General features: G+C 42.0%; 2 protein-coding genes across 2 annotated transcripts; one reads left to right on the top strand and one right to left on the bottom strand.

Annotated features, from left to right (window-relative positions):
* On the bottom strand, positions 1-2,555 carry LOC101479245 (metallo-beta-lactamase domain-containing protein 1). The gene is made up of 2 exons (XM_014411808.4): positions 2,089-2,555; positions 1-766 (listed from the first exon to the last, which is right to left on the bottom strand). Exons 1-2 carry the CDS (start codon positions 2,506-2,508, stop codon positions 524-526), a joined length of 663 nt encoding a protein of 220 aa, XP_014267294.2. The 5' UTR covers positions 2,509-2,555; the 3' UTR covers positions 1-523.
* Positions 2,556-6,386: 3,831 nt separating this feature from the next.
* Positions 6,387-11,754, top strand: LOC143416608 (mannose-P-dolichol utilization defect 1 protein-like). Its single transcript, XM_076882028.1, has 7 exons — positions 6,387-6,551; positions 8,393-8,458; positions 9,789-9,921; positions 10,038-10,123; positions 10,415-10,533; positions 10,850-10,960; positions 11,139-11,754. The coding sequence occupies exons 1-7, from the start codon at positions 6,425-6,427 to the stop codon at positions 11,256-11,258; spliced, it is 762 nt and encodes a 253-aa protein (XP_076738143.1). The 5' UTR covers positions 6,387-6,424; the 3' UTR covers positions 11,259-11,754.
* Positions 11,755-12,695: the final 941 nt, after the last annotated feature.

Below are 12,695 nucleotides of genomic sequence, written 5' to 3'. Positions count from 1 at the left end.
TCGTTTTGAATAGTCTTTATTAGATGACGCATTAATGATTACAGACAACGGAGTTTGGATTTCTTTGGAAGTTCAGGATCGGTTATAAACTTGCTGACCAACAGTGATAAAGAAACAATGGAGATTTCTTTGTGAACAAATGTTCTGTAGACACCAGTTTGATATTTGAGGCTTTAATAGTGGAACAATAAACATTTCCTGTCACTGACCTCATTTGTGTCGTGTGCTGATGTCAGTGGTTCCACCACAACTTTGCAGCTACATGTTGAAAAGTCCATACAAGTTTTATTATGAGTTCATTTAACATTAACCAGAGAATGTTTTTTCTCAGTCCACTGTGAAAGGTAAGCGAATTAAGGCAGAAATGTAGAAAATCCCACAGCAATTCACAGAAAACTACATTCAGTGTCACAGTGGTGTATGTGGAAGTTTGTCTTCCTGCCAGAAGTTCTTAACTTTGGCTTGAATGATCCGAGTCGAGCTCCTAGTATTCAGTAAAGTCCCTTCAATTCACAAGTTGGAGTCACTTGTTCCTGAGAACTCTGAATGGAAGTCCGTGTCCTGGTATGATCACGTCGGCAGTACGTAAGGCCTCCTGGCGGCTGACCTCGTGTACTGCAGCGTTCATACTTAGATCCCGCCAGCTGTTCTCGTCTGAGCAGCACTCAAACAGATCTCCTGCGATCAGCACGGTGCCTGCTGAGGTCCCCTTCACCTGCACGCTGATATCTTGTCCTGTGTGGCCTGGAGTGGGAACTATAGACACCTGTGGATGAAACAAGACTATTTAAAAACACTACATACATTTAGAAAAACCAACGAGATCACCAACTCTGTCACAGGACTCAAATTTTGAGATTATTGTTGAAATTATTTAATAGTTTTTCTTTATTTTTACTACTTTCTACATTGTAGATACAAACTGAAGACATCACCTATATGGAGCAAGATATATGGGATTATGTAGTAAAGACAAAAGTGATAAATATGTTTTATATTTTAGGTTCCACCCTTTGCTTTGTTGGCAGCGCTGCAAACCCTCGGCCTTCTCTCAGTGAGCTTCATGATGGGGTCACCTGACGTGTTTCCCCTCACAGGTGAGCCTGTCAGGGCTCATTTGTGGAATTTCTTGCCTTCTTAATGAGGTTGGGACCATCAGGTGTGTTGTGCTTTGAATGTGTCCCCAAGTGCTGTCACAAAAACCATCAAGACCATGATGAAACTGTCTGACATGAGGACGCCCCAGGAAAGGAAGAGCAGGAGTCCCCTCTGCTGCTGAGGATACATTCATCCGAGTCACCAGCCTCAGAAATCACAAGTTAACAGCAGCTCAGATCAGAGCCCAGATAGATGCACACAGAGCTCCAGTAGCAGACACATCTCTACATGTTCAGAGGAGACTGTGTGGATCAGGCCTTTATGGTCAAACAGCTGCTGAGAAACACAAGGAGTGGACATTAGACCAGAGGACATCTGTGCTTTGGTCTGATGGGTCCTGGCCTCCACAGTCACCTGACCTAAACCCAGTGTGGATGGTTTGGGATGAGATGGAGCTCAGAGTGAAGGCAAAGGACCAACAAGTGCTCAGCATCTCTGGGAACTCCTTCAAGACTGTTGGAAACCGTTTCAGGAGACGACCTCATGAAGCTCATGGAGAGAACGCCAAGAGGGAGCAAAGCAGGACTCAAAGCAAAGGCTGTTTGGAAGAACCTGAAATATCAAACATGTTCTGAGTTATTTCACACTTTTCTTGTTTACTACAGAATTTCATGTGTTCATTCATAGTTCTGATGCCTTCAGTGAGAATTAATGTAATCCGAATGAGAATACTTTATTAATCCCTAAGGTAATTATGTAAATGTAAATAGTGTAATAGTTCATTACTGCGTAAATAGTAATGACAACTGGTACACACACACACACACACACACACACACACACACACACACACACACACACAGTCCGTGTTTGCATCGCGGTGGTTTCAGTGTGTTGTATTCCAGCTAAATGAAGATCAAAATAAGAAATAAATCTCTCGGTTCAACCTTTAAATTTCAGTGTGTGTTGTGACAAAAATGAAAAACTCACATGTTCATCAACGGTGTAAGTCTGTCCCTCTGCCAGCTCGCTGGGACTGTATCTGTCCCCTTCACTGACGTCATATCCTACAATCATCTTTGCAGTTGGGAAAAGACTCAGATTTCCAATGTGGTCTGAGTGTCCGTGGGTGCCCACGACCAACTCAATGTTTTCTGGGTCCAAACCTCTCTTTTTTAAGGTCGTCAGAAGGAAGTCCCGGTCCCACGGCCCCCCAGTGTCGACCAGGATATTCTTCAGTCCCGTTATCAGAGTGATGGTCCCGTCGGCTCTGAAGTTCCCGTCAGTCTCCGGACAACAATATCCGGGTTTCAGGACGGACACGGAATACGCCTGACCGCAGAAATCCAACTCCGTCTCTGACAGAGGGACTTTCTTAAGGGAACAACATCCACCAGAGGCTACCTCCATCACTGCAGTTACGGAAGTGGTGTGGAGCGTTTCTTCTTCTTCCTGAAAAAGCGGAATAAACAGAGAAGTCTGCTGCCCTCTAATGGTTGTTATCTGTTACTGCGGGTTTAAACCGACGACTGAAAGCATCTTTTATATAGTCATTGGGTTGGAGCAAAGCACGAAGGAGTATTAGGGCTTTATTCAGAAAAATATATTATTGATCAGTTTGAGAATAAAGCTGAAATAATACTCTGGACTTTACTCTCTTTATTATTAAAAAAAAGTCTGTGGTGATTATCGGCCTCTGCAAAACGCCTTCTGTAGATGAGTTAATGAGATCATACTTCAGAGTCAGTTTTAGTCATAGGAAATGATTTCTCTTTCAGCACAAACACAGTGTGGTGATAAGAATAAGGACAATGAAGAGATGGAACAGAAAGCAGGAAATGAAATGGCTGGAAATAAGACAGATGCCAGCATACAGATAGTTACACCCTCGTGAAAAAAGACGATGTATGTTGTTTCACAAGACACAGTAAGACAGCTGGTCAAGTGGTCTGTGTAGGTTCACCATCATCTAGGTCATGGGAATCTAGAGTTTAGAAATAAGAGCAACTGGACTTCTTAAGTTTCCTGAAGACGTGTCACTTCATATCCGAGAAGCCTGGAACTGAAGAAGCTTCTGGATGAGACACTGGGAATGTCTGAGGCCCCAGTCTGCCAGTTCTTCGACTTCCACCTCAAGCAAAGCTTCAGTTGCATTACAAGGGAAGCTGAAGCTCATGGTTCTCCTCCAATTTTCTCAAACTTAACAGTAATAAAACTGAAGTTTTATTACGTCCTGGATTGATTACTGTAATTCCCTCCTGTTTGGTCTTCCTGAAAGGTCCCTTCATAAACTCCAACTTCTTCAAAGTTCTGCAGCTCGGGTCATAACTTGCACTCCGTGAAGAGCTCATATTACCCCAGCTCTTCAGCAGCTTCACTGGTTGCCCATAGAAGCCAGGATAAATTTTAAAATCTTATTTCTCACGTACAAGTGTATCCATAAATCTGCTCCTTCATATTTGTGTGACCTGCTCCACTGTTTCCCGCCCTCTCAGATCCTCATCTGCTATTCATCTTACTGTTCCGTCCGCGGGTCTCATCACTGTGGGTCACAGAGCTTTCAGTGAGCTTTCAGTCGCTCGGCTCTGGAACTCTCTTCCTCCAGCCATAAGAAATATTGACTCCCTTTCTGTGTTTAAGTCACAGCTCAAAACACATCTGTTCAAACTGGTTTATTCACTTTAGTGCTGATTTGATCTGTTGTCAAGTTCTGTTTTGCAATTTTAACTTATTTTATGTATTTTATGACTATTGTTCCTTTTATTAATTTTGTTCTTTGTAAGGTGACTTTGGGTTTCTCGTAGATCTCTTAGGACTGTCCTGGCTGACATGTGTCTGCAACGTTGAGGTTGGGGTGGCCTCTAGATGGGCAAACTGAAGTGATGGTTCCCCTGATTAAGAAGGGGCCTGTAGGATGTGGCTCCAACTATTGAGGGATTATACTCCCCAATAAAGTCTATCCCAGGGTAATGAAGAGAGAGTTTATCTGTTAGTTGAACCTTGGATTCAGGAGGACACATGTGGTTTTCATCCTGGTCATTGAAACACTGGACCAGCTCGTTATCCTCTCAAGGATATTCGGAGGGGTGTGGGAGGTTGCCCAACCAGTCTACACGTGTTTTTATGGAGAAGGCATCTAACCAGGTATCTCAGGGTATCCTCTGGGTGCTTTTGGAGTATGAGGTGTCTGGCCTGTTGTTAGGGGCCATTCAATCCCTGTACAACCATAAAGCTTGGTTTGTATTGCCAGCAGTAAGTTCAACTAGCTTCCAGTAGGTGTTGGACTGTGTCTTTGTTACCCTTTATCAGCAGTTTTAGTCATAGCTTTTATGGACAGAATAGCTAAGTGTAGACAGATGATGGAGCAAACTAACCAAAAAACAAGTTAAACATAAAGGAAATCGCACAGAAAGAACAATATAGTGTCCACAGCTCCACCACAGAGTAACACAGTGAAACATTAGGTCCCTGTTAGTATACAAATTAATGATGAATTAATATATTGATTGACTCTGTCTTACAGAAACATAAAGGTTATGATTATGTTAGTTTAAGCACCACCCCGACCCATACTAACTATCTGAATACTTGCCGCACAGGCTGAAGCGAGGAAATGGCAGCAATCACCCCCTGTAGCATAGCAACCAAAGACACAGACAGTGTTTCAATTCGTTTCAAAGCCTGACGCTTGTCTACCCTGGAAAACTCAAACACGGTTTTATTTGTGTTCACTTGGCCCATACTCTGAGCTTCTATCTGATCTCTCTGACTTTTTGTCTTATTTCATGTTTTCTAAAAGGAAACTCATCTGTTACTATGCTAAATAAGTGAAGCTCATCTATTTGTTAATTCTAGCTTCCTTTCCATATGAAAGTGGAGATCATAACGGATCTCAGAACACCAAAAGCCCTCAGAGAGAAAGACGACTACACTTTGTAATGAGACTAAATACAGCTTTCAGCAACAATAGCTAACTGCAGCCACAAGATGGTAGTAATGGAAAGGCTGGATGCACATATTAACAGACAGGAGCTTTATGATCAAATCTGTTTCAGCTGCTCCTGACTTTTTTCTTTGACTTTCACTCAGTATTTTAGAGTATTCATTTGTTTCAATAGCTTTCTTTTCAAAAACCAAGACATAATTTTCGTAAGGCTTAATAAAGTTTTCTGATTCTGAAAGGACAGAGATTGGTCTAAATCTTAAATTCTGTTTTAGATTTGACAAACTGCTTCCCTTGCTTGTCCTAATGGAATCCCACTGGTAGGACTGCTTTCTTCCATTTGCGCAACATCTCTAAAATTAGAAATATCCTGTCTCAGAGTGACACTGAAAAACTAGTTCATGCATTTATTACTTCCAGGCTGGACTACTGTAATTCATTATTATCAGGAAGTCCTAAAAACTCCCTGAAAAGCCTTCAGTTAATCCAAAATGCTGCAGCAAGAGTCCTGACAGGGACTAGAAAGAGTGTGTGTATTTTGCCCATAATGGCTTCTCTTCGTTGGCTCCCTGTTAGGTCCAGAATCAAATGTATAATCATTCTCATCACACACAATGTCTTCAGGCCCCTGCTGCTTTACTTGTGGTTTAACTACATAGAGTATTTAAAAGTAGAATGGGAGGCAGAGCCTTCAGCTCAGACACAGACACCGTCTCTACTATTAGAATTGCACTTAAAAATTTCCTTATTAAAAAATGCATAGTTAGGGCTGGATAAGATGACCCTGAATCCTGTCTTGGTTATACTACAAAAGGTTTAGTCTTTCTTCTTCACGTACTTTTTTCACTCACTGTGTGTTTATACACCACTCTGCATTTATTTATTAGTTGATCTCTGGCTTTCTCTCCTCATCCCCAAACGATCGTGCCAGATGGCCAACCTGATGTCTCAGCCTGATTCTGTCAGAGATTTCTTCCTGTTCTTCCCACTGTCACCAAGCGTCAGGCTTAGTTCTTGTGAACTATGGCTATAGAAATTGAATTGAAATAGTAATCGACCTAAAACCATAATAAGTGTGATTTACTTTAATTCCACTGTAATAATGCGGTGAATTTGATTGCTATCCGATCCCTTACAGTTAGTTACAGCTCCATCGTTTGTAAAAGACACTTTTTCAGCTTCTAGAAATGTTGTTTTTATCTTTTAGGTGGTACCTGTGTAACTGATATATATGTAAGAAATTAACTAAACACGTACTGTAATGTTACATGATGGAGTCGAGCACTTTATGACAGCACACTGTTAGCGGAACACTTGTGATGTCATTTGAACCGGTGGGATCTTGTTTCTGTTACACATTAACGGCGACGTCACATCTTGACAATGGCGGAAGAAGCCGTTGTTGTTGAGGGTTTGTCTTTCATGGATCCTTTCAAAGGGCTTCTGTTGACATATTTTATGCCAGAATCATGCTACGACGAGTTCTTCCTCAAGTTCAACTTTCTAGACGGTAAGAGGCTCGTCGTAGTTTGACAAGCGCAGTTTATTCCCGGAAAGTGTAACTCTGAGGGTCCGATGACAGGACACGAGCGACGTTTCCACGTTAGGTGTAAATAAAGTGAGAGTCATGTGGTGTCGGAACGCTTAGTTAAAATGTAACGATATTTGAATACAGCTGCATGCAAACAATGAGGGAGCTCGTTTGAACCAGCAGTCTGCTACAAAGTAACGACACGAATGTACCTGAACACGGGTTCGACACGACTGGCAACACCGTGTCAGTTCCACTCTGTTACTCCAACTACGAACTACAAAGTCAGGAAAAAGTTATTGGAGGAATATTTGTGTTTTTATTCTCTCAATTTATTTCAAAAAGTTCATTTTAAAAAATCAGGTGAAGGAAATGTCTTTAAAGTTGATTCACAGATTTAAGTCACGATGTCATTTACTGTAGAAACGTCGTTTTGTTAGCTCTGATTATTCTAGCTGCCTTTTTTTATTAATCACATGCTGATTTTTGCCAAGTTCATTATTCACAAATGTAGGTTTACAAGCAGATGGCTTCATTTTCGTGAGATTATAAAAGAATTGTAGCAAATGTCTCCGTGATTTCTTTTTCACAAAATCGAAACGCTGGCAGTTCCAATCTCTGTAATGTTGAAGTAAACTTAGTGTAATCCTGTTTGCCGTGTGTTCTGTTTCACTGGAGTTAGAAGTGAATCTTATTGAGAGAGGAAAATGTATTTACGACACAGACTGTGGTACAGAGTTATTATAATTGAATATTTAAATTCGTTTTTGTTCTTGTTCACTTTGGTGGCCTCAGGATCTGATCTTTGGTTTTTGCGGGCGATGCGGTTCTTTTAGCTTCTTGGGATCATGACCTCCAGCTTGCACTGGAGCTGTCTGTGGAGAAGAGAATTAGCGCCTCCATGTCAAACACCATGGTTCCCAGACAGAAAAGGGTGGCGAGCCCACTCTGAATCTGGGATAGGTTACTGCCTGAAATACAGAAGTTCTCGGGGTCGTGTTCCTGAGCGAGGGGAACGCCGGATTGGGGCGGTATCTGGAGCAATGCGGACGCAGTTTGTTGAGGTGCAGAGAGAGCTGAGTATGAGAGCAAGGCTGTCGATTTAGCGGTCTATATTCCTACCTCACCTGTGGAACAAGCTCTGAGTAGTGACTAAAGAGGTTACGGCTACAAGTGCCAAGAGATGAGTTTCATTCAAAGAGCGGCCGGGCTCTCCCTTACAGAAATGGTGAGCTTGGTCATTGAAGAGGGACAGAGTAGAGCCATAGCTCCTCCACATTGAAAGGAGCCAGCGGAGGCATCCACTAGGATGAATCCTGGACACCAGCTAGGTGACGTGTTCCAGCCATGTCCTACCTCCTGCCTGGCCTCAGTCAGACTTGCAACCTGAGCCCAGATACACAGCAGAAAAATTACTCTATAATTTCCTTCAGGATTAATAAAGTATTTCTGATTCTGATGGATGCTTTGAACCGAGTTGAGTTGTTTCCTTTTCGGTTAGTTTCCAAAATAGTTTTTCTGGTTTTAGTTTAGGCTTTATTACTAAATATGAAATTAAAGATGCCTAAATGTTTGTTCACTAATAGGTTCAGTTAACTTTAATATCCCTGCTGTAGAAACAAAGGCCTGTTTGTTTGGTTTGTTTTGCAACTTTACGATTTTTATTCAAAATCAGTTTAACAGTGCAGTGATTTTTTTTTCTTCACTTAACTGTTTTCCTTTACTGCAAATAAATAAAATAATAATAAATAATGAATGTATTGCTGCAGACATTACATTCCAAAGGTCCTGATAATCATTCAGCCTGTGTTTTCTTCCAGTGCCATGTCTGAAGATTGTACTGAGCAAAGGCCTGGGGATCGGCATCATACTGGGATCAGTGATGGGTAAAATGCTTCCTCCACCTCTCTTTCTACCTGCTGTTATCTGAATTGCTGCCTTAGTCAATCAAGAGATAGAATATATTATTTGGCTTATTTTTTTTTAATTATAAATAAACATCAATTTCATTTAATTTTAGTGAAAAAATTAATTATAGTCATATATCCTATGTAGTATAGGCCCATATTTGCCTCAAGGTGCTTTATATCATGAGGTAAAGGAAGGTTGGAGATTGGCCTATAATTAGCTAAGACTGCTGGGTCTAGAGATGCTTTTTGAGTAAAGGTTTATCTACAGCCAGCTTGTGAGAAGACGTCAGGAACAGTAAGATGAATAGCAGATGAGGATCTGAGAGGGAAACAGTGGAGCAGCTCACACAAATATGAAGGAGCAGATTTATGGATACACTTGTACGTAAGAAGTAAGATGTTAAAATTTATCCTGGCTTCTATGGGCGACCAGTGAAGCTGCTGAAGAACTGGGCTAATATGAGCTCTTAATGGAGTGCAAGTTATGACCCGAGCTGCAGAACTTTGAAGAAGTTGGAGTTTATGAAGGGACCTTTCAGACCAATAATAAATAAAATAATTAATAAGCAATTGGAGTTAAAAAGAAATCATGGGATCACTTTATGGACCAAAATGTAACAGCTGAACACAGTCGTGGCTTCTTTCTGCAACAGAAATCAAATCTTCTCCCGTATCTGTAGCAGAAGTTCCCATGAATGTGGGAATTTATGGTTGCTTTGCTTTCAGTCTTCTGTCCAGTTCAAACCAGCTCGATGGGGTTTCAGTCTGGAGGCTGTGATGGACACTCAGTGTTTCCAAGCTCTCCATCTTGTTCTTTTTTTTCAGACCTGCATGTATAAGTGTTGTGATCTTCTGTCTCTCTTTCATTGTTAATCGCCTTTTCCTCACATCACTCTACTTTCTGCAGTACAGCACTGTTCAGCTGATGCTGACGAGGCTTTGGTACCACAGTGTGTCCAGCACTGCTTTATGCAGACAGAGGGGGCTGGAGCTGTAGGAGCAGCAGCTTCTGCACTGCTGCAGAGCAGCTTCAAACTGTTAGCCCATGTTGTTCCTGAAAAAGGGCTTTTTGTATCATTGTGAATGAGCATTATGTTGTTTAACGTCTGACAGTTCAACACTTTGTACCATTTCAAGCTCTTGACTGGTAGTGTATACACTGTATTGTTTGCTTCAGTAAATCGCTGCACCCATCTTCCACCTATTTTCCTTGAGAATATAAAGAGGCGAGGGGCGGTGCAGGACTTCTGTACGGTACTGTGTGTTAAATTATTTTATAACTTTTTCCCCAATTGTTTTTTAACAGTGAAGCTTCCTCAGATCTTAAAGCTTCTTGGAGCGAAGAGCGCTGAGGGGCTGAGCTTCAAGTCTGTGCTGCTGGAGCTGTTGGCGATCACAGGGACAATGGCTTACAGTGTTGCCAACAACTTCCCTTTCAGGTTGGACCATGTTTGGTTGAAGTAGAAATGGACACAAGGTGCTCTGAATTCTGCATGTTATTGTAATCAGTGTTTATTAAGGGTCCAGGTTTTCTTTATGCCGTATGTCACTGCAGTTCCTGGGGTGAGGCTCTTTTCCTCATGCTGCAAACAGTCACCATTGGCTTCCTCATTCAGCATTATGGAAAAAGAACCAGCACAGGTAAGACTTCATGCAAACTGAACTGTTACCAGAACTGCTTCGGTCGTTGTAGAATTTTGTGAAGCTTATAGTCGCCTCGAGCATGTATTCATGTGGCGTATAACTGTGACCAATGGTTTGACTTCTCCCCTTGATGTTATTAAATACCAAAATATACATGAAAAAGACATTTTACATCTCACAGCTAGTCTTAACTGAACGGATACCTTTTTGTTTGTTTGTTTTTGTGGCGGAAACGTGCTTCCACATTCAGTTTAACATTGTTACATCGACATGTTGCTTCCCTTGCAGGTCTCCTATTCATGGTTATATACTTTATCCTGCTGGTCCTGCTGCTGTCTCCAGTGACTCCTATGTCAGTGGTTACCTCCTTGCAGGCCTTCAACATGCCGGCGATCATCATTGGGAGGGTAGGCCTGCACACGTCACACGCGTGGTTTTAAATCATCTGTAGCTTTTTTCAGACGTTGTCTTTTCAGGCATTCCTGTAACACAGTACAGTGCATCCAGACAGACTGACAGTACTCAGAGTGATTAGCTTGTAATACATTTTCAAGACCTCATTGTGTGTATGATATGTCAGCTAACACGTGTCATCAGATGAATCCATCTTTACAGTTACACCGACAGTGTCCACTAACAACATGCAGATAGAAGAACGTGTCAGCCTCCACAAACAAACGCTCGAGCTTGAGTAACACGTGATAATCTGTCCGGTTCTCTCAGCTCATCCAGGCATCCACCAACTACGCTAACGGTCACACCGGCCAGCTCTCCGCTGTGTCTGTTTTCCTGCTGTTCGCTGGGTCCCTCGCACGCATCTTTACCTCAGTACAGGTGAGACGATTAAAATACAATGCACACCTCCGTGTCTTTGCCCTGGTTTGAGCAGTTTTTACGGGGACCATTCCTCATCAGAGCGTTAGCTCTTTATTGAACTAAAATCTCATTATAGAGGACATGGTTCACATTCTGCAAAAAGTAAATTATTGAGCTTTATGCTGTCTTTTTACAGGAAACTGGAGACTCACTGATGGCGCTCACCTACGTCATATCCTCAACCTGTAACGGCATTATTACTCTGCAGGTTCTTTACTACTGGAACAGTTCACCTCAGAAGAAAAAAGAGGATTAGACAAATAACCGTCACTAAACGTGGATAACAGAGAGCCATCTACATGTTCGTTAGACACTATGTGTGTCTTTAAACTTGGAAGACCAAACTTACACATGAAATGTTTGTACAAAGCCTTTGGGACACATGGTATTATAGATGTGCACCTGACTGACGTACAGGTGAAATTGTAACAAGCCAGGCTGATCATTCAGCTTTTATGATGAACAGCTTTGGTGGTGGGGTTAAATTATGGGTCGAGCTGCTGCTCTAGTCCTCTCCCTCCCTGCACTGTCCTTACATTCCTTTTGATGCAGTTTCCCTGATTGTGGTTCACACTGGTTTTAATCATCACAGGGTTAAATCTGTAGGCCCTGTGGAGGAAACACGCCGAGTAACCATTGCACATTTGTTTATCATATATATTCCACTGACTTGTATTGTAACAGCAGCGAGCGACACAACATATCCTTATATTGAATTTCTCTTCAGCTGAAATAAAATATTGTGATTCTAAGTTGGAGGTTTACAGTTTTTCTTTTCTGCATCATCACATAAAGTGTGTGTGTGTGTGTGTGTGTGTGTGCGTGTGTGCGCGCGCGCCGCGTGTGTGTGTGTGTGTGTTCCTGTCTAGCTATCTTTGTGAGGACCGAAATCTGCATTCTACTATAGTTGTGAGAACCAACAGGCACTTGTGAGGACGCACTCACCGGTCCTCACAAGTGTGAAGCCATTTTGAGGCTCAAAATGTGGTTTTAGTGTCAGGGTTACAATTAGGTTATGGTCAGGTTTAGAGTAAGGGTGAGGCATTCATTTTTAATGGTTAAGATTAGGGTAAGGGGCTAGGGAAACCATTATGTCAATGAAGGTCCTCACTAAGATAGCTGAACGGGCTTGTGTGTGTGTGTACATATTTTTTTCCTGTTTTCTTATAAGTTCAGTGAAGTGATGCAGAAACCAGAGACTGAGAGCTGAACGTGTGCATATTTACTCGCCGGTTAACTTTGAAGAACATCCACGTCCTGCAAAGAGTTTGTGGATCTCAGGTTTTTGGGTCTTTACCTTGCAAAATAAAGAGTTGTTGTTGTTGTGATTTGTTGTCATTTAAATAAAACTAAATTGAATCTTGAATGTAAACACTGAATCACACTTTAAAGCTCTGTTGGTAACCACCACCTGATGCTCACACACAACACTCACACAAACAGAGAATGACTGCAGCTCTTTGTAAAGACTTTTAAGTCACTCTTGGCATATCCATGGCAACCACTTTTTGAAGCCTCATTGCTTGTTGCTAGGTGAGGAGATGTACTGGACCAGAAAATCCTTCCATTGACACTCCCTCCACCTCCTCCTCCTCCCACACTACTCTTTCTCCCCCTTCTATCCAATTCCTATCCTCGCATGGTCCCATGGACCTCAGCAAAAACACCAACGTGTGTGCTTCAACGTCTCCCA

This window comes from Maylandia zebra, linkage group LG3 (genome assembly GCF_041146795.1).
Source record: "Maylandia zebra isolate NMK-2024a linkage group LG3, Mzebra_GT3a, whole genome shotgun sequence".
Taxonomy (NCBI): Eukaryota; Metazoa; Chordata; class Actinopteri; order Cichliformes; family Cichlidae; genus Maylandia; species Maylandia zebra.
This window is presented reverse-complemented; position numbering and strand designations above follow the sequence as displayed.